At 60.3% G+C, this 16574-nt stretch overlaps 2 protein-coding genes across 13 annotated transcripts in view; both read left to right on the top strand.

The window, feature by feature from the left end:
• The window catches only part of ST3GAL3 (ST3 beta-galactoside alpha-2,3-sialyltransferase 3), a 180324-nt gene extending 173064 nt beyond the window's left edge, over positions 1-7260 (top strand). For all 11 annotated transcript variants that reach the window (XM_030278917.3, XM_072932793.1, XM_030278915.4 and 8 more), the window contains one exon: positions 3130-7260. In XM_030278917.3, coding sequence (XP_030134777.1) covers positions 3130-3219 — 90 coding nt within the window. In that variant the 3' untranslated portion in view covers positions 3220-7260. The remainder of the gene's footprint in view (positions 1-3129) is intronic.
• A 2968-nt stretch (positions 7261-10228) lies between these two features.
• ARTN (artemin) lies at positions 10229-16373 on the top strand. Of its 2 annotated transcripts, XM_072932799.1 has the most exons (4): positions 10229-10360; positions 14310-14380; positions 14517-14706; positions 15080-16373. In XM_072932799.1, exons 2-4 carry the CDS (start codon positions 14315-14317, stop codon positions 15514-15516), a joined length of 693 nt encoding a protein of 230 aa, XP_072788900.1. In that variant the 5' UTR covers positions 10229-10360; positions 14310-14314; the 3' UTR covers positions 15517-16373. The 2 variants fall into 2 exon arrangements, with proteins under 2 accessions (XP_072788900.1, XP_030134781.2); XM_030278921.3 differs by lacking the exon at positions 10229-10360 and having other exon boundaries at positions 14155-14380.
• Positions 16374-16574: the final 201 nt, after the last annotated feature.

Raw genomic sequence — 16574 nt, 5'->3', positions numbered from 1 at the left:
CAAACGTCCTCTACCCAGAGACAGCCCCAAAGCACAGGAAATCCTAGCCTGATCCCTGGAGAACAAGAAGGGGTCTGGAGCCTCCTGGGATGTTCCTGTTGGAACTTTCAAAGTTCATTGCTCCAACCATAGGCTCAGGCAAGCAGCCTGTTTGATTCCACAAGTGGAAGCTGCATTGGATGCGAGCAGCAGAGGAGAGAGAGGGCAGAGCCAGTCTGCCAGCTTGCAGCAGTGGTGGTGATATGCAGGGACAGGAAGGTGGAGGTGACAGTAAATGCTCCAAACTGCTCCATCACTGTCTTTGAGGTGCAGATTGACAAGAAAGGAGCTGGATTTTTCTGCTGGAACTGTGTGCTATTTGAGGTGTATACACCCTGAAACCTTCTGGTGTTTCGGGTGTATTTTGTTGCCTTTTCCTGTCGGAGCAATGGGACTGAGGTGCCTGCTCTCCTGTCAGTTTTGAGACAACTGCTCTGGCTCTTGTCCCCACTTCCACTGCTAGTGCTGGAATGCAGCTTCCTTGGTCTGACCAGCTCGGTCTGTCAGTGGGATGAGTGAGTCCCTCTCCTGTAATCAGTAACCGGAGCTGGTGTTGAAGACATGCCTCATCCCTCCTGCCCGTGCTGCTGTCGGGCGATGGGGGAGCAGCACTGCACTGAGTGCCCTGATAGTGCTCTTTGGGAGGGATGAAAGTGTGTTCTCACCAGGGAACCTCTTCCTCTGTGGGCTTACATTAACCACAAAACATTGGAGAGTACTGATGTGGCCATCACTAAGATCCATGGATCAGGTGGGAGGCTGAATTGCCTTTTGTGTGACTGTCTGCTTGTGAAAAGCAGTTAGTGGCAGTGCCTGGGGTATAAAGCAGCCTGGGTGCTGAACAACCACAGGTTGATAGGTCTTGCTAGCAGCTTTGCAGTGAGTGCTGGAGCCAGACCTAGCTGTAATGTGAGAGACTGCAATTGTATCACCCAAAGTTTTGTTATCTACCTCCTGAACTTAAATTCCTGCTCCACTTGTACTTTTCACAAAGCAGATTTCCTCCTGCCATCAGATAAGGTGCTTGCACATGGCCTGAGGTGGCATTTTAGGTGGTTTGAGTTTGCCTACAAGTGGCTGCCTCCCCAGTTCATCTGTACAAAAAACACAAACACGAACGGTTGTCCTGGCCGAAACCAGTTGGCTTCTCATACAGTGTGATGAGGCTGAAAGGTGTGGAGGAGGGCTCAGATTGTGCTATGAAGTATCAGGCTCCTGGTGCTCCAGGCAGGTTTCAACAACAAGCCCAGCCAGATGCGGGTGAATGCACTGAGACTTGGTGTCCCAGGGTGGCCTCTGTGCCTGCAGGCAGTGCTCACCCACACACTCAGTGCCTCTGCCGGGCTGAGCCTTCCTAGCAAGGGGCTGTGTTGGCAGAAGTGACACTGCTGCATGGCAGGGGCCAAGCCCAGGGCCCCCAGCTGACATGCCACACGTGGAGCTGTTTCCAGCACTTTGGGGGATCCTGGCTCTCTGGCTCCAATGCATGCTCAGCCCTGCTCTCCCAGCCCTCTCTGTGCCACCATCGTTCCCACTGCTGCTTTCCGGAGCTTTTTTCCTTTTACAAGCCTTTGTAACCCTTATTCCCAGTGCCACTTGTCAGCTTCTGTTTTTATGTTAGCTGAAGCCAAGCACTGAGTTGTTTGAGGGCAGCATCTTTTCAGTTTAGAGATTGGGCCTTATGCATTCCCAAGGTCCCAAAGAGCACCAACACAGTTTTCCATGTGTGGTCCTGTTCCCAGTAGTGGTGTAGCCTTTCCAGTGTTCAGGTAACAGTGTCACTGGAAACAGAGGAAGTTAAATACTTCTTTGGAACACAGGTTACAAGGCAATACCTGCCTGAAGTTTCTTTAGCAGTTTTAACTGTTGTCATTCCTGTGCACTGAGGGGATGGAAGTGGCTTGTAAATGCACAGTAGTAGCAAGAAAGGTATTTCCAAAATGTTCTGGAGATCTAGAGAGGGACCTTCAGTGCCTTGAACCTCTTGACAGCCCGCTGTGTGCATGTCATTCCTGGGCTGTCAGTGCCACACAGCAGTCATGGCTGAGAGCTGCTTGTCCCAGAGAGGATAAGCAGGATGACAGGAAAGCCAGATGCACACTGTGCAGGATGTATACAACCAGTGCCTTGCAGGCAAGGTGCCCATGGTTTGACAGTGGGTAAACTGGATTTCAATACCTGTGACAAAGTTCCCTCAGTGTGCTCATGGGGCTGATGCCTTGTTGGTTTGAGGCCATTTCAGGAAGACTCCTGTAGAGTGATTTTGTCATGGTCCACATTGTGTTTAGAGCTCAGATTACCTGCTGACCAGAGCACAGTGCCAAAATCGTGTACTGTGATTCTTGTCCTGTTGGGAGATTTTGGGGAAAGTTGCTTTTCCCTGTTCTGCCTTGGGCTCCAGGGTGTGGCAAACCACTTCCTGCTTTCATTAAGTGCTTCAATAGTCCCAGCACAGGCGAGTGATGGCAGATGCTGTGATCCCAGCTCAAGCCTGCTGCAAGGAACACATCTGGGTGGGCTGACACCAGCTATAGCAATCGCTGCTCTGAAGTGCCTGCTGTGAGATGTGGCCCTTTCACCCTCACATTGTATTAGTGTAACCTTTAACATGCAATTTCCCCTTGATAGAGCTAGCAGAAGGAAGAGTCAGCTTTGATGGGGATGGTCTTGGGGTGTTTCAGCTGCATGTACCCCCATGCACTGCCATGGCCTGGCAGGGTGCTGTGTGGGGTGGGTACATGTCCTGCCATTGTGTCCTCTGCCAGCTCTGTTCCCTGGCATAGACCATCACCAGTGCTGTGCTGTTGGACTCCTGTGTGCAGTAGTTTGGGAGGGCACATCTGCCCAAGGAACCAGGATTGCCCAGATCACTCCATGCCAAAAAACTTCCCCCAGCCCACGGGGAAACATTCTACCTCAGGTACACGGGTCTGACCCTGCTGTGTCAGCTTTACATAAAAGAAGGTCCTTGGTGTGCAAGGGCTGCTCTGATCTACAGCAGGATCTGTGTCACTGACAGTCTCCCAAGCATGAGGGACAGGAACATGCTTGGCCAGGGTAGTAGCTGACCAATCTCTCATTTTCTTCCAGTCCTGGACGCACAACATCCAGCGAGAGAAGGAATTTCTGAGAAAGCTGGTGAAAGCCCGAGTCATCACTGACCTAACCAGTGGGATTTGAGTGGCTGCAGCCACTACGTCCAAGGGAGGAGACGAAGACACACTACAGCTCTGGGAGCAGGCACTGGCAGCCCCCTGCAAGAATCCCACCTCACTGAAGACACCCAGAGATGCCCAGGTGCTCTGGGAAGACCCTCTTGCATTGCCAGTCTGCACGAGGGTTACATCTCCCACCTCCAGGCCTAGAGCTGGCAGGAGGTGGGCAAGGGGCTGAGTGGACAGTTCTTGAACTCTGCATTGCAGACAGATCTTCTGTATCCTGAATTAGACAGGAAAGACTCAGGAGAGAGAAGAAAGGTTTGTGAATAAAATGATTAGTGCCAAATGGGAGGTGATGCTGCCCCAAGGCAGCAAAGCCTGAATGTACAAAGTATTATTTTTTAAAAGACTGCTGGAACCATACTAGAAATACCAAGGTACAAGGCAAAGCCTGCTTGCGCACAGCCCTGCGAAAAACCTGGCCTCTTCATGCTCCATCTGCATTGTCACCAGCCTCTGACCTTTCCCCAGGAAAACAAATCCATCCAAAACTTCAATGTCATTGGTGCTGCTACGATTTGAAGGGAGAATAATGGCTTCCTCTCATTCTCCACTTGGAGCTTCTGGATGGAGATGAACATGGGTTTGTTTTTCTGCATTTTTCCTCACATCCTCCACAGAGGCAGCAACAGCAGCCACTGACTTGGCTGTGTTTTCCATAGCCATTTGCTCTGCCTCTGCCCTGACCCCGAGGTGGGAGCTGGTGGCTTTCTCCACCTACAGCAGACCCTCCCCACCTTCCTGCCTGTCACGATGCAGAGGGGCTTGCCCCATTGTGCTCAAGGCTTTCAGGCCTCTTGGTTTGTGCCTGCTGTGCAGGGCCCCTGAAGAGTCCGTGCAGACTTGTGTCACTGTTTCTGGACAGCATCTCGCTTTGGTTTTGTGTGGGAGGGGAGTAATTTATTCTTTGCAAGGAGGTCAGATCTTGAGCAGAGATCTCAAGCTTTACAGTTTGAGAGCAGACTGCTGAAGATGTTTTACGTTCCAGACTCAATCATGTTCCCTATTTAAGCGACGTGTGACCTCAATGATGATGGAACCTGATGGGAACTCTCACCCTCTGCTTGGCCCCTGCTCACTCCATTTCCAAGCTCCTCCCATGCTGCTCTAGCACTGCTGCTCCTCCTGCTCTCAGGAGCACGTCCTTCCTTTGCCCACTTGGTCCCAAGATGCACTATTTGCACATTTGATTTGTATACGTATTTCAGAGGAGCTGGAATAAACTGATCAATGTGGCCAAGTGCAAGGGCAGCAGGGTGGTCTCATCCACCTGAAGAGCGTGGGCAGGAGGGAGGTTGCCAAGGGAATGAGCAGCTACATGTGGAAAGTGGCTCCTGTGCTCTCCTAGCCTGGAGCAGGCTGGAGTGCACCCACAGGCACTGGTGTCAAGGCACTGGTACACAGCCAGCCGGGGCTGGGGTCAGTGGAGGAGGACCCCAGAGGGGTGTGGGCTGGGCTCAGGGTCCTGGCACTGTGTCTGACACAGCCCAGGGATTGCTCTGGACTGAAGGGAGCATGACCTGGCATGGGCAAGGAATGCTCAGAACAGGGCTCACATGGCTCCTCTAGAGCAGCTCTGCACTTGCTGACTTGCAGGGACTGTGGCTTTGGACCTGAGACCTTCAAGGGGGTGTGCAGGAGGGGCAGGCAGTGACCCAGGCGTGGGGCAGACCAGCAAATTGTACAGAATGGTTTGAGACCAGGCTGCAGGCAGAGGCAGCTCCCAGGACATGGCACTGACTGCTGCTTACAGACTGATGTGGGATGCCTCCCTCAGGAGCAGGCAGGGTAGCCAAGGAGCTTGCTCAGGGGCAAGTCCTGCCCAGCTTCTTGTAGTGGCTGCTGTTTCCCTTGTCATCTAGCAGCTCAAAGATCGTGCTGCTTTTGGGCTGCAGAAGGCATGCTGGGAGGCTCTCCTTCCCTTTACCCTTCCCATGTCCCATCCCCACCGCTCTGGCCTCCCAGCCAGGCAGTCCCTGTTCCCCCAGGGACATGCCTCCTTTCAGAGTGCTCTGAGAGGTTTGCAGCCTGGTTTTGAGCATATGCTGTGGCAGATACTCCTTTTAAGTATCTCCTATTTTGTTTTCCTTCTTGAGGACTCCATGGGACTGAATTTCCATGGCTCTCACCAGGTAACTCTCCCTTTGCAGTTCCTGGGTGTCAGCCTGGAACTGGGACCATCTTCTGCTGAGTCCCAGCCATGCTGGCAGTGGGAATGCTTAGTCTGGTCTGGCTGAGGTTGTGGCTGGGAAGGGTTGACATCCACTCTCTCTCTTGCTGCTTTAACCAGCTGCCATGAGAGCCCTAGGGCTGTATCCATGGGCTGCAGTGAGCTGAGATGGCAGAGTGGGCAGCTGCATCCCGAGGGAGGAGGGAAGAGCCTTTGGTGTCTCTGCTGGGACCCCCACAGAGGATTGTTTAATTGATTTATTGAACACTACAAAGCTCCAGGACATTTTTATCTTCCAACTCATTGGCTCCAGGTCCAAGGACACAGCATGGCCACTGCTCAGCCTGTCATCCGAGCTCTCTACCACAGCCATGAACAGGTCCTGATGAGAAGTTTCCCCTACAGACCGGAGAGGTGTCTCCAAGCCCTTCCTTCCACCTTGACAGGGGTCTCCAGGCAGAAGAGTCCAAGTTGAAGAGATGAGTGCATGGCCCAGAGTTACTGCAGTGGGTCAGGACCACCTGCATGTAGAAGGAAAGAGCATTTGGGGACCAAGACTCTCCTCCAGCTCACTGACACCACAGAGCAGCCCATGACAAGGTGATGGGGCTCCAGCTCCAGGAGCAGTGCACAGCACTGGGTTTTGCTCCTGGGTGTCGTTCTTTTGGCTGCCTCCCCCCGTGCACCTGCAGCCACCTCCCGCCGTGAAACGACTGCAGCTCGGAGCAGTGCACGCGGGTCAGAGCAGGGTCAGTGGGACGGATGTGAGTCTTGGCCTCTCCCTCGCAGTGACTCACCTTGTCAGATCGGAAGGGAGAGCCCAGGGGAATTCTCCACAGCCTAAATATAGAGCGGGGTTGCCTGGTGCCTCTGATGCGCTTTGGTGCAGAAAGGCCACTCGGGTGGCAGGGAACCTGCCTGGAGACAGCCCAGGGAAACACAGGGAGATCAGGGGCCAGTGACCACAGTGGGTTTTGCTCCAGCTAGTGCAGAGAGCAGGCTGGGGAGCTGCAGGGCAGCCTGCATGGGCTGCTCTGGAGGACAGGAGGTGCCAGAGAGCTGCTGCTGCTGTGCTGACCACGCCATGAGCTGCTTGTGCATTTGTGTCAGTGCCCACCACGCTGGCATTGGGCCCCCACCACCAGCTCACCCTGTTAGGCCTGGTTGTGCTGTGGCCTCGAGCTCACACGTGCCAAAGGTAAGCACCATGGCCAGGTACATGAGGCAGCAGTGGGATCCAGCCCAGCATTCCTCATCCCAGCATCTCTGGGCTTCCAGTGTCTCCTTGCTTGGAGGGAGAAGTGGAGAGGCCCTGCCTGGCCATGCTGTGCTACCCCTCAGTGCGAGCACTGCTGGGAGCAGGGGAAGGTGTCAGGACAGGGCTGTCTGTGTCAAATGGATGCAGTTGGGCTGGGTGTGGGCAGAACTGGACACGGGCAAGAGCTTCCAGAGTGTTTGGCAGGGCAGCAGCCACCACGCCGAGCTCCGTGGGCACCAGTGTGGCGTGTGCTCTCGGTCTGAGCGTGTGTCACTCGCAGTATTAGAGACGTGTCCTTCAGTGCAGGAGCCCCTCTGGGGCCACAGCCCAGCCCCTCTGGGCTCTGGCTCCTTGCACAGCCTGCACAGGATCTTGAAAAGGCCAGTGCATTCGCCGGTACTGTACCAAGCCAAGATGCAAGAACTCAATGAGTTTTTAAAATTAGTTTTAGTTTCTGCATTTTTTTTTAATTTTCCCTCTAGGCAGGGAGGGTAAGAGTCTTGCAGGCTCCTCCAAGCCGGCTTATGTCACGTCAATTCAGTCATATCACAGAAGCAATAAAGCTATCAAACAAGCTTGGCTGGCCTCTTTCTTCTGCTGCCTCGGGCCTTTTTTATGGGAGGCAGAGGGATTCCCCTGGTTGGGCTGTCCCCTGCCTGGTTTCACTGCTGACTCCTCTAGAACAATAATCCAGCTACCAGGAGTTGCAGCTAGCCAGTGCCACTGGCCTGGTGCTGGGAACAGGAGAGGGCTGTGCTCCTCCTTTCAGGTGACTTTGAGGGGTGGGAGAGGGGATTGCAGGTTGGGTTCATTTAGTGCCTTCCATTTAATGTTGGAAGGCACAGGCCTTGTCCTGCCTGTTAGAGCTTGGTCCTGCCTGTGACAAGCTGCCTGTGACTATGACTGCTCTCCTGGGGACTCCCTGCCAGCAGGATGTCTTCCTGCCAAGGATCACAGCAGCAATTGGGCTGGGTGCGGCCCTGACAAAGGCAGGTGTCCAGCCAAGTGACCTTCTCACCACAGTGTCCTGGAAAAGGAAATGGTTTAGGAAGCCAGGGACCGAGGCTGTGTCCAGCTCTCATACCTGCCAAATCCGAGCTGGAAGAGCGTAACCCCTTAGGCAAGCCCTGGTGATGCAACCAGGCTCCCAGAGCCACAGGATATGTTGGAGACAGTTCCATCGCTTGGAGGCACGGGAAGGCTACTTCCAGGTGAGTGACTGGTCTGCCAGACCTCCCACCCTAAACAAGGGGTGGGTTGTTGCTAGCACCGATGGGGCACCAGAGAAGCAACTGCCCAGCCCTCCCTGATGCATGGTTGCAAGTTTCAAGGACATGCTGGAGCAGCTTAAATCTTCCTTCCATCCCTCCTCTTTTCTTGGCATTTAAAGAGCAGAGCCACCACTGCCATCCAGGTGAGCCAGCCCCAGGGATGGCCCGTGCCCTGTCCTGGCTGTGGGAGGGCAGAGGAAGAAAAGAGCACAGAGCTTGGGACCAGGGCACACAAGGATATTCAGGTCAGCTGAGACAAAGAGACTTGTTCAGAGATATCCCTGAAAGAGCCACGTCACTGCTGAGATGGGACGCAGCCTGCGTCACAGCTCTCTCCCACGTACGTTTTGTCACCCCCAGCCATGGCCTCGGACAGCAGTCACAATGTGCTCATTCCTGCCATCTGGCTGGTCTGCATCACCCCGTCCTGCCACACGCAAGGGTGGCACCTTTAGGGACAGATGTCACAGCAGGTTCTGGCTCGGCTCAGCAGGGCTTATTCCAGACCAGACAAGGCACCTGGGGGCACCCCAGCCCCAGGGGTGCAGGAGCACGGGCTGGCACAGGCAGTGCTCTGGGAGGACCAAGCCAGGCAGTGCCAGCAGCAGTCAGGGAGCAGGCCACCCCTCTGTCTGTGGGGGCTGGAACCCTGCACTGCACCCCAGTAGCCTGTGCAGCCTGAGCCATGCCCAGCACGCTCCAGGATAGAGCCAGTACTCATGGAAGCCCAAGAGGGGAGAGCAGTGCTAGGATTGAGGCACATAGCTGGGACATACCATCCCCTGCCACCATGGCTGTGGGAGGACAGGGAGGAGGTGCTGCTGGTAGGACATCAGTGGGGCTGACAGCAGCTGCAGGCTTATATCTCCCAGGACAAGAAGGGCAGAGGAGGGAACCAGTGCCTCCAGGTGTCTGGGATAGCAGCCTCGAAGGGGGTACACCTGGAAGAGAACTGAAGCTAGGCTTTGCAGAGCCACCCCTTCCACATGATCAGGGACACTGTGGGCTCTCCTGTATGGGTGCCCTGGATACCCTGTGCCATGCCCCACATAGCTCCCTGCATACGACCAGGCATCACATCCTCGGGACTTCCTGGCTGTGTCCTGGGGACATGAAGACTAGGGAAGAGGATGGCCCCTCTGCTAAGCCAGCACCTGAGGCTGTCTCCAAGCCCTGAGGGTTATCAGTGGGGGAGGCAGCCCTTCCCTTCATTGGCAGCCCTCTCTTCCTGGGCAGCTTCCCTAGTATGGGCAAGGCTGTGGCTAGACCAAGCTCTATGGGGACAGCCAGGCAACCTGGAACAGGACGTGCCACTCACATTGAAATTTTCCAAGCAGGCAGCTGTATTAGTCTGTAGCCCTGCAAAGCAGAGGATCCTGTTCCCTATGACTCGCTCCCAGCTGTTTCTCTACAGCAGGGATGCACCAGGGCCTCCAAAACTTTGCTGGGCCGAGGCATCCACGGGCACTGCCTCCGATGCCAGTGAGGACATCTCAGATGGGAGCAGCCCGGGGCCGTGGAGCACCAGTCCCACGGCAGAGCCCGTGCTTCCATGCAGTCCCACTAGCAGTCAGGGGGCCACCCATAGCCACAGACTAGGTCAAGGTGCTTGTGCCAGGACAGGAGTGGGGGTGAAAGGGGGGAGCCACACGCTGCCGCGCTGCAGGGCAGGTGAAACAGCGGCTCCGGGCCGCGTGCCACCTCCGCTGTCCCTGCTCGCGGTGGCAGGGACGGCTTAGCGCCTGTGCCCACACACTCCCTGGCAGGTGATGTCGCAGGAGGACGCGGGAGTTGTCACCCCCGCGCTGGATAATCCGAGGAGATGAGAGCAGGCGAGGCGGCGGCTCCGCAGGTGGCTGCGGGAGCGGCCATCCGACCCTTCCGCAGGAGCGCGGAGCCCAGGCCGCCGGGCGGCGGGACGGAGGCTAAAGCCACGCGGGCGGCCCGGGGTCGGAGCGACCTGGGCGTGCAGCCGTGGCACAGCCGGCGACCGAGCCGCTGGCCCCGCTCCAGCCAGGGAGTTGCATAAGCCCGGGGAGCAGCGCCGAGGCGGCGGAGCGCCGCCGGGGCAGGTGACACGGCCGGCGGCACAGCGGGGCGCGCAGCCCGCCCGGGCGCCCTCGGACCCCGCAGCCATGAGGGCCGGTCCCGGGAGGCTCGCCCGGCCCGGGGCGCGTCCCGGCGATCAGCTCCGGCCAGGGGAACACGTGTGAAGCGGGGCCGAGCGGAGGCGGCCCCGGGATTTGGCACGTTCGCAAGGAGCACTCGAGAGCCCCGGGATGGACGCGGAGGGCCCCGGGCGGTGACGTAAGGACTGCACGGGCTCGGCTCGGCTCGCCAGCCGGCCCCCATGTCCCCGGGGCCAGCGGCGGCCCCGGCGGAGGGAGGCAGGGCGGCGGCAGAGGTAAGGAGCCCGGTGGCGGGCGGCCCAGCCGAGGAGGACCGTGGCACGGGGCGCGGGCGGGCGGGAGGCCGGACTCCTCCTCCGGCGCGGCCGGACGCGAGCGCCAGGCACACCGGTGACCCGAGTCAGCCCGGGATGCTTGGGACGCCGGCCGGCCCCGCCGCTGCCGGGAGCTGCCGGGATGGCCCTGACCCTGCCCGACAACCCATCCCCGCCGGATTCCCACGTGTGCAAGGGGTCCCCCGCGGGGCTCTGCCCTCCGACGCGGGGCGAAGGGTCCCCGTGGGGTTCTGCTGCCGGAGCGCTCCGGGAAGGGCTGAACCCTTTCCCGAAGGTGTCCGTGCGTCCATCCTGGTAGCGTTGTGATCGGGCTGTCGGGGCAGGAAGCACCGATCACGGGGCGTCCGTCCGTCCAGGCTGCGGGTCCGCCTGCCCGGGGGTCGGCCGACGGGCGGGTGGCGGTAGCGGGGATCGGCTGCCTCCGGGGGTCCTGGTGCTGTTCCCGGCGGGGTGCGAGTTTCCGCGGGAGCTCGGAGGCGGTGCGGATCACGGCGAGAGCCGGTGCTGAAGCGTGTTGGGCTGCGGCTCCTGCTGCTGGCGGGATTCCGGTGCCATCCTGATCCTGGTGCGGTCCAGGCGCCCGTGCGGGTCGGAGTCCCGGTGCCACTACGTGCGGATCGGGGTGCCGGTTGGCATCCTGGTGCCAGTGTGAGTCGGGGTCCCGGTGCCGGTGCCCGCCCCGCCGGTCAGGTGACGGTGGCTGGAATTTGACACCGGTAGCGACGACGGGAGCGGGATGGAGCCCCCGGTGCCCCGCACTGCGCGTCCGCCTGACGCCGCCGCCACCGCACCCCGAGACGCAGCGGGAGCGGCACCGGGAGCAGCGGCGGGAGTCGGTGCCGGCGGGGCAGCGCCGGCCCCCGCCAGCGCCCCGCCCCGGCGCAGCGGCGGCGGGCGGCGGGGGGCGGCGGGGAGCGGAGGCGATGCGGGGCAGCGGCGGCCCGGGGGATGGTCCCCACCGCGGGCACGGTGAGTGCGAGCCGGGGTGGCGGGCGACAGCGCCCGCCCCAGCCTGCTGGCGGCCCCGACTCTCGGCGGAGGCTCATACCGGGACTACCGGGGGGACGAGAGGAACCCGCTTCGCCACCCACCTCCCGGCAATATTCGCGGGTCGGTGAGGGGTCTCGGGCCGCCTCCGGGCAAGTCCCCCCCGTTTGGCTACCGGGGTGCCGAGCCCGACCCGGCGGCGGGAAGCGCTGGGGGCCGCGGCGGGGCCGGGGTTCCCTGCCGGGGCGGGGACAGGCGGCACCCCGCTGCGGGCGCCCGAGGGGCACCGGGACGGACTCTCCCGCCTCTTCCCTGGGCTCCCGCCCGGCCCGTTGGACACGTCGGACAGGTGTGCTCCCCGGGCGGTGGGCAGACGAGAGGCAAGGGGCGGGTTACTCTATGCCCCCCGGCTCTGCTGTCCCTGAGTTGGGGCCGAGTCTGGTCTCTGCCCTGTGTCCCGTGTGTCCGGGCCCAGTCTTCTGAGGCTTTGCGGGACGGGTGCCCGCTTCTCATACGTGGGATTGATTCCTGACCCCCGTCACTTCTTCTACCACGGATGCAGGGCTGACAGGGATGCAGGGCCTCCGCCGATGCCCACAGGTGCCCGAAGGGGTCTCTGGGCATCCCCCGTGCTTCCAGGTGGGACCCGCGGCTGCAGGGCTGACACAGCTACTCCGAGAGCAGAGACACTCACCGCGGGCGTGGGGCACCCGCTAGGCCCGCGTGGATGCACTTCGCGAGTGTCTGCTGCCTCCCCCGGGGGTCTGGCGCAGCCACGGGACATCCTCCCCCAGCGGCCCCTGCACAGGGCAGGCAGCGGGGCTCTCGCCGGGCTCTGCACGAGTGAGTGTGAGGTGGCTTGCTCAGGGATTGCATCAATATTGCTGTTGTTTAGCCCCGGGCGGGGGACTCATGTGGTGGGGTCCAGACAGGTGCTCGCATGGATGGGCTCAGTTCCGACCCTGGGGAAAAAGCCCTCCTATGTCTATGAATCGCCCGGCAGGGCTCTGGCAGCCGTGTCTGCGGCAGATCCAGCCAGACTTCCCCGTACGGGACATGGGGATCTGCAGTGGGGTGTGCAGGTCTGTGCCCAGGTGCTCGGCTCAGCCCTGCCCTCGCTGGACGAAGCAGATGCCGAGCGGGGCTGCGGGGCCAGGGTGGGCTGCGGTCCTGCGCGCTCGAGGAGCTGCCCCGTGGACGGGGCCCCGAGTCTGAGGAGGCACTGGTTGTGTTAGTCCGTCGCTTCGGCTCCGGGCTCCCGGTGGCGAAGGGAGGCTGCCCTCGTTCGGCGCCCCGCCGGCAGCGCTGCCGCTGCGGAGATCGGGGCCGTGCTGCCGCCGGACGGGAGAAGCCTGAATTGCACCGGCTGATGCGTCCCGTCCCGTCCCGTCCCGTCCCGTCCCGTCCCGTCCCGTCCCGTCCCCTGTCCCCTTCCTATCCCGGGGCGGCCGGTCGCGGAAGCGAGGACGGGGCAGTCCGTCCCTTTCCAGCAGGGCGCAGGGACCCTCGCCTGGCCCCTCCGGCGGTGCCGGCCTGGGAAATCCATGACCTGGCGGCAGCGGCTGGCGTGGGGCCACCGGCCTCCACGGGAGCGAAGTGCAGCGTGGGCTGTGTTTGGTCGGGCTGTGGCGGCTGGTTTGGTCGGGGGGCCGGTGCGAGCCCTGCCGGCGCCGGGGGCGATCCCGCCTGTGCACGGCCCCTAGAGGGGACACATGGGCCTGGCAGCGCCCACTACAGACCCCTGTCACAGGGTGGCATCAGATTGCACAACTGGGACTTGGGGACCATCCCCTGAGATGCTAGAGGGACTGGAAGAAATTGAGCGCTCTCCTCAGCATGTCCCCATCCCCTGTTGCTTCCTTTGCCATGGAAGCAACTGCGACATGCTGGGGCAAAGCCAAAGTCATAGAGCGGATGGAGGAACTCCTAAATGCAGAATGTTACTAAGCTCCAAGGGGACAGTCCCATCCTGAGACATAGAATATGCAGCAGGTGGGACAAGGAAGTTACAGTCCCTTTTGGAACCACTTCTAAAGCACTTCAAAGCCAGGGTATCCTAGCTTTGGACACTGGGGCACCCCTGCACTGCGCGGGGGAACTAGAGAAGGAGGCAAAGATGTGGCTGCAGACGGGGAGTTGCCCCAGTACCTCCTGAGAAACATCACTCCTGTGAGACCGTGCTTGCTGCTTCGCTGCGATCGTGCACAAGAGGGATGCAGTGCCTTTGTGCCTTTCTGTGTACCAGTAGACGCCAAGCTGTGGTGCTGGGGTGAATGACTCAGTGAGCCCAGCATGGTGTTCCATACCCTGCTATGTCCCCAAAGGACCTGCCTGAGCATCCTGCCCCTTGCAGTCCCACTCATCCAGGCTGCTTGGGGGTTGCGTGTCCCAGCTTGGTGCAGGCAGCAGCCTGGGGAGCCAGCGCGGGGCCAAGGGGTGGCTGCACCCAAGGACCCTGTGCTAATGGTTTTGGAGTTTCCAAGGTCAGGCTCCCACTGTGACCAAGAAAAACATTCCCAGGGAAGGGCCATGGGAAAAGGCCCCCCCGTGCAGCACTCCCAGCCCCAGCCGCTGCCTCACAGCCCAGCCTGGCATCCCAGGCTGTTCACACAAGGACATGGCTGCATTGTCCCTGAGGAGATGTGCTGTATAAAGGCTGGGTTGCCCAAGCTGCCCAATCTCTTGGAAGGGGTGTTCGGTGTGGTGAGGATGCCTGGTTATGCCAGGAGAGGAGAGGGGTAGGGGTGGGCCATGAATGGGGTGCAGGAAGTGTTGTGAGGTTCTGGAGGGTGAGGGAGGGTGTGGCATGCTTGGCTAGGGCAGGGAGGCATGTGCCAGCTCCGAGCCAACCAGCTCTATACCTGCCCTGTGTGGGCCCTGACCCCAACCTCTGTATTTGCAGCTAGCATGGACCAGCAACAGGGGCCACCAGAGCGAAGGCCTGCAGGACCTGCCACACACCTGCAGCCCAAGGTGAGCCCAGGTCTGTCTGGCTGCAATGGCCAGGACTACATGACTCCATCCTCACCCATCCCCAGCTCGTGGAGCCTCATTCCTGGTGTGGGGACTCTGGTCGGGGCTGACCCTGCTGTGCTGTGATTCATTGCAGGAGGGGACACTGTGGGGACTCTTTGCCATCCTGTCACTGCTGGCTGGGCTGGCCACAGGCACCCTGCGAACACCACACTGCAACCAGACGCTGGACGCAGCCCCCACGCCACGGGGCATGGCCACTGCCAGCCTGTCTGTGGAGGATGGTGTGGAGGCACCACTTGCCGCTGCCTGGAGCCAGCTGTACGGTGCGTTTTGGGACAGGCCTCCCACCTGGGCATGGTAATCCTGTGTATGGGGCATGGGCAGGTTGGGAGCTACTGTGGGGAGCCCCAGCCTGTGTGGGGCTGTGGCTGCACTATGGGGCTGAGCTGAGGGGATCTCAATACATGGGGCCCTAAGCGTCATGCTGGGCATGTGGCAGAGCCCTAGAAATTAGAAGATGAGAAGATTCTTGGCTGGAAGGATCTTCCCACACACTCATGCATCCTCTCAGGCGCCAGCCATTGCCATGGTGGGTGATCAGGAGGGATCCGTAGGTCACAGCGGGGACCGGCAGGCTCAGAAGAGGGGTGGTGGGTGCAGGATATGTCATGACAGCCCCATCTCCTCCATGTGCAGGGGACAACGCGACAACAGGTAGCCCAGGCACCACCGAGCTGGCAGAGGACCTGCTGCTGCGCGCTGAGCGCTCACCGCCAGGTGCCAGCAAAGCCAAAAAGGCGGGGGGGAAACCCCCACGGCGCACCCGTGGGCGAAACTGCCACATCCGCAACCTGATGGTGAAGGTGCGGGACCTGGGCCTGGGCTTCAACTCGGACGAGATTGTGCTCTTCAAGTACTGCAGCGGGTCCTGCCACCGGGCACGCAGCAACTATGACCTGACGCTGGGCAGCCTGCTGCGGCAGCAGCTCATCGCCCCGGGGCCACAGGAGCGGGTCCTCAGCCACCCCTGCTGCCGACCCACCCGCTATGAGGCTGTCTCCTTCATGGATGTGGAGAACACATGGCAGACAGTGGAGAAGCTCTCAGCAGCTGAGTGCAGCTGTATTGGCTGAGGAGGGGGCTGCTGGCTTGGCCCCAGCTCGACACATGCCGACAGACTCCAGCTTGCCACGTGCAGTGGCACTGTTGCTCAGAACAAGGGTTTGCAGAGGCTGCTGCCCCTGTTATTACGTGGCCACAAAGAACCGAGGTGAGATGGAGTCATGACTGGGGTGTGGGTGGCCAAGCCCGCTCCTGCTCAGTGCCAAGCAGCTGGTGCCAGCGGCTACATGGGGTCCTGCCCAGGTGCACTGGCTCAGTCCTGGCAGACAAGCTGAAGAGAGTATGGACCATCCCCACCACTCCCAAGGGTCTGCCAACCCGGTGTCCATCAGCAGCACTCCTGCTCCTGCGTTCCAGGGGACAAGCATCACCCAAGCTTCAAATGGGGCAAAACCTCCCTGTCCCCTCGGGCACCGTGGGGTCAGTGGTGCAGGGAAGGGGTGTCCCTGAGGGCAGGGATGCAGTGGGGCCAATTTGCACCAGAGTGGAGTGGGGGGGGTCTGCACCCAGACCAGCAGCAGCCCCTGGTATCTGCAGGGTGTTCAGTCATAGACACCCATTGGGACCCCCACCCCTGTCTGGTTCCCAGGGTAGTGGCAGGGTCCCCCCGCTGCTCCGTGGTGCTGTGGCACTAAACTATTTATTACTCTAAATTATTTATTTATTGTTCTCGAGCGGCAGCTCCTATTTATGACTTTGGGCCCCCAGCGGCCGGGTGTAATTTAACCCCAGCGCTGCACTGAAGCCCTGGGCAGCGCCCCGTGCACCCCGCACCCTTTTTCTATTATTTGTAAAATTTGAGGGATAAACTCTATTTTTGTACAGTCGCCTTTTCCTGTAGCAATAAAGCGATGGGCTGCGCGTCCAACCCCTGCGTGTGCCCGTGATGGGGACGGGGACGGGGGTGCCCCTGAGGCGGCAGCGGGAGGGTGCGGAGCGGCGCCGCGGGCGGCTCCCGGTGCGCGGTGCGCGGTGGCGGTGCGCGGTGCCGGTGCCGGTGCGCGGTGCCGGTGCGCGGTGCGCGGTGCCGGTGCGCGGTGTCGGTGCGCGGTGCCGATGCGCGGTGCCG

The sequence above is a fragment of the Taeniopygia guttata genome, chromosome 8, assembly GCF_048771995.1.
Source record: "Taeniopygia guttata chromosome 8, bTaeGut7.mat, whole genome shotgun sequence".
Lineage (NCBI taxonomy): Eukaryota > Metazoa > Chordata > Aves > Passeriformes > Estrildidae > Taeniopygia > Taeniopygia guttata.
This window is presented reverse-complemented; position numbering and strand designations above follow the sequence as displayed.

Excerpts from the sequence above, each read along its gene's own strand:
- ARTN (XM_030278921.3), top strand. The coding sequence starts at position 14,237 with ATGTGCCAGCTCCGAGCCAACCAGCTCTATACCTGCCCTGTGTGGGCC. Across the intron at positions 14,381-14,516 it reads CCACACACCTGCAGCCCAAG|GAGGGGACACTGTGGGGACT; the intron begins GTGAGCCCAGGT and ends GATTCATTGCAG. Across the intron at positions 14,707-15,079 it reads TGCCTGGAGCCAGCTGTACG|GGGACAACGCGACAACAGGT; the intron begins GTGCGTTTTGGG and ends CTCCATGTGCAG.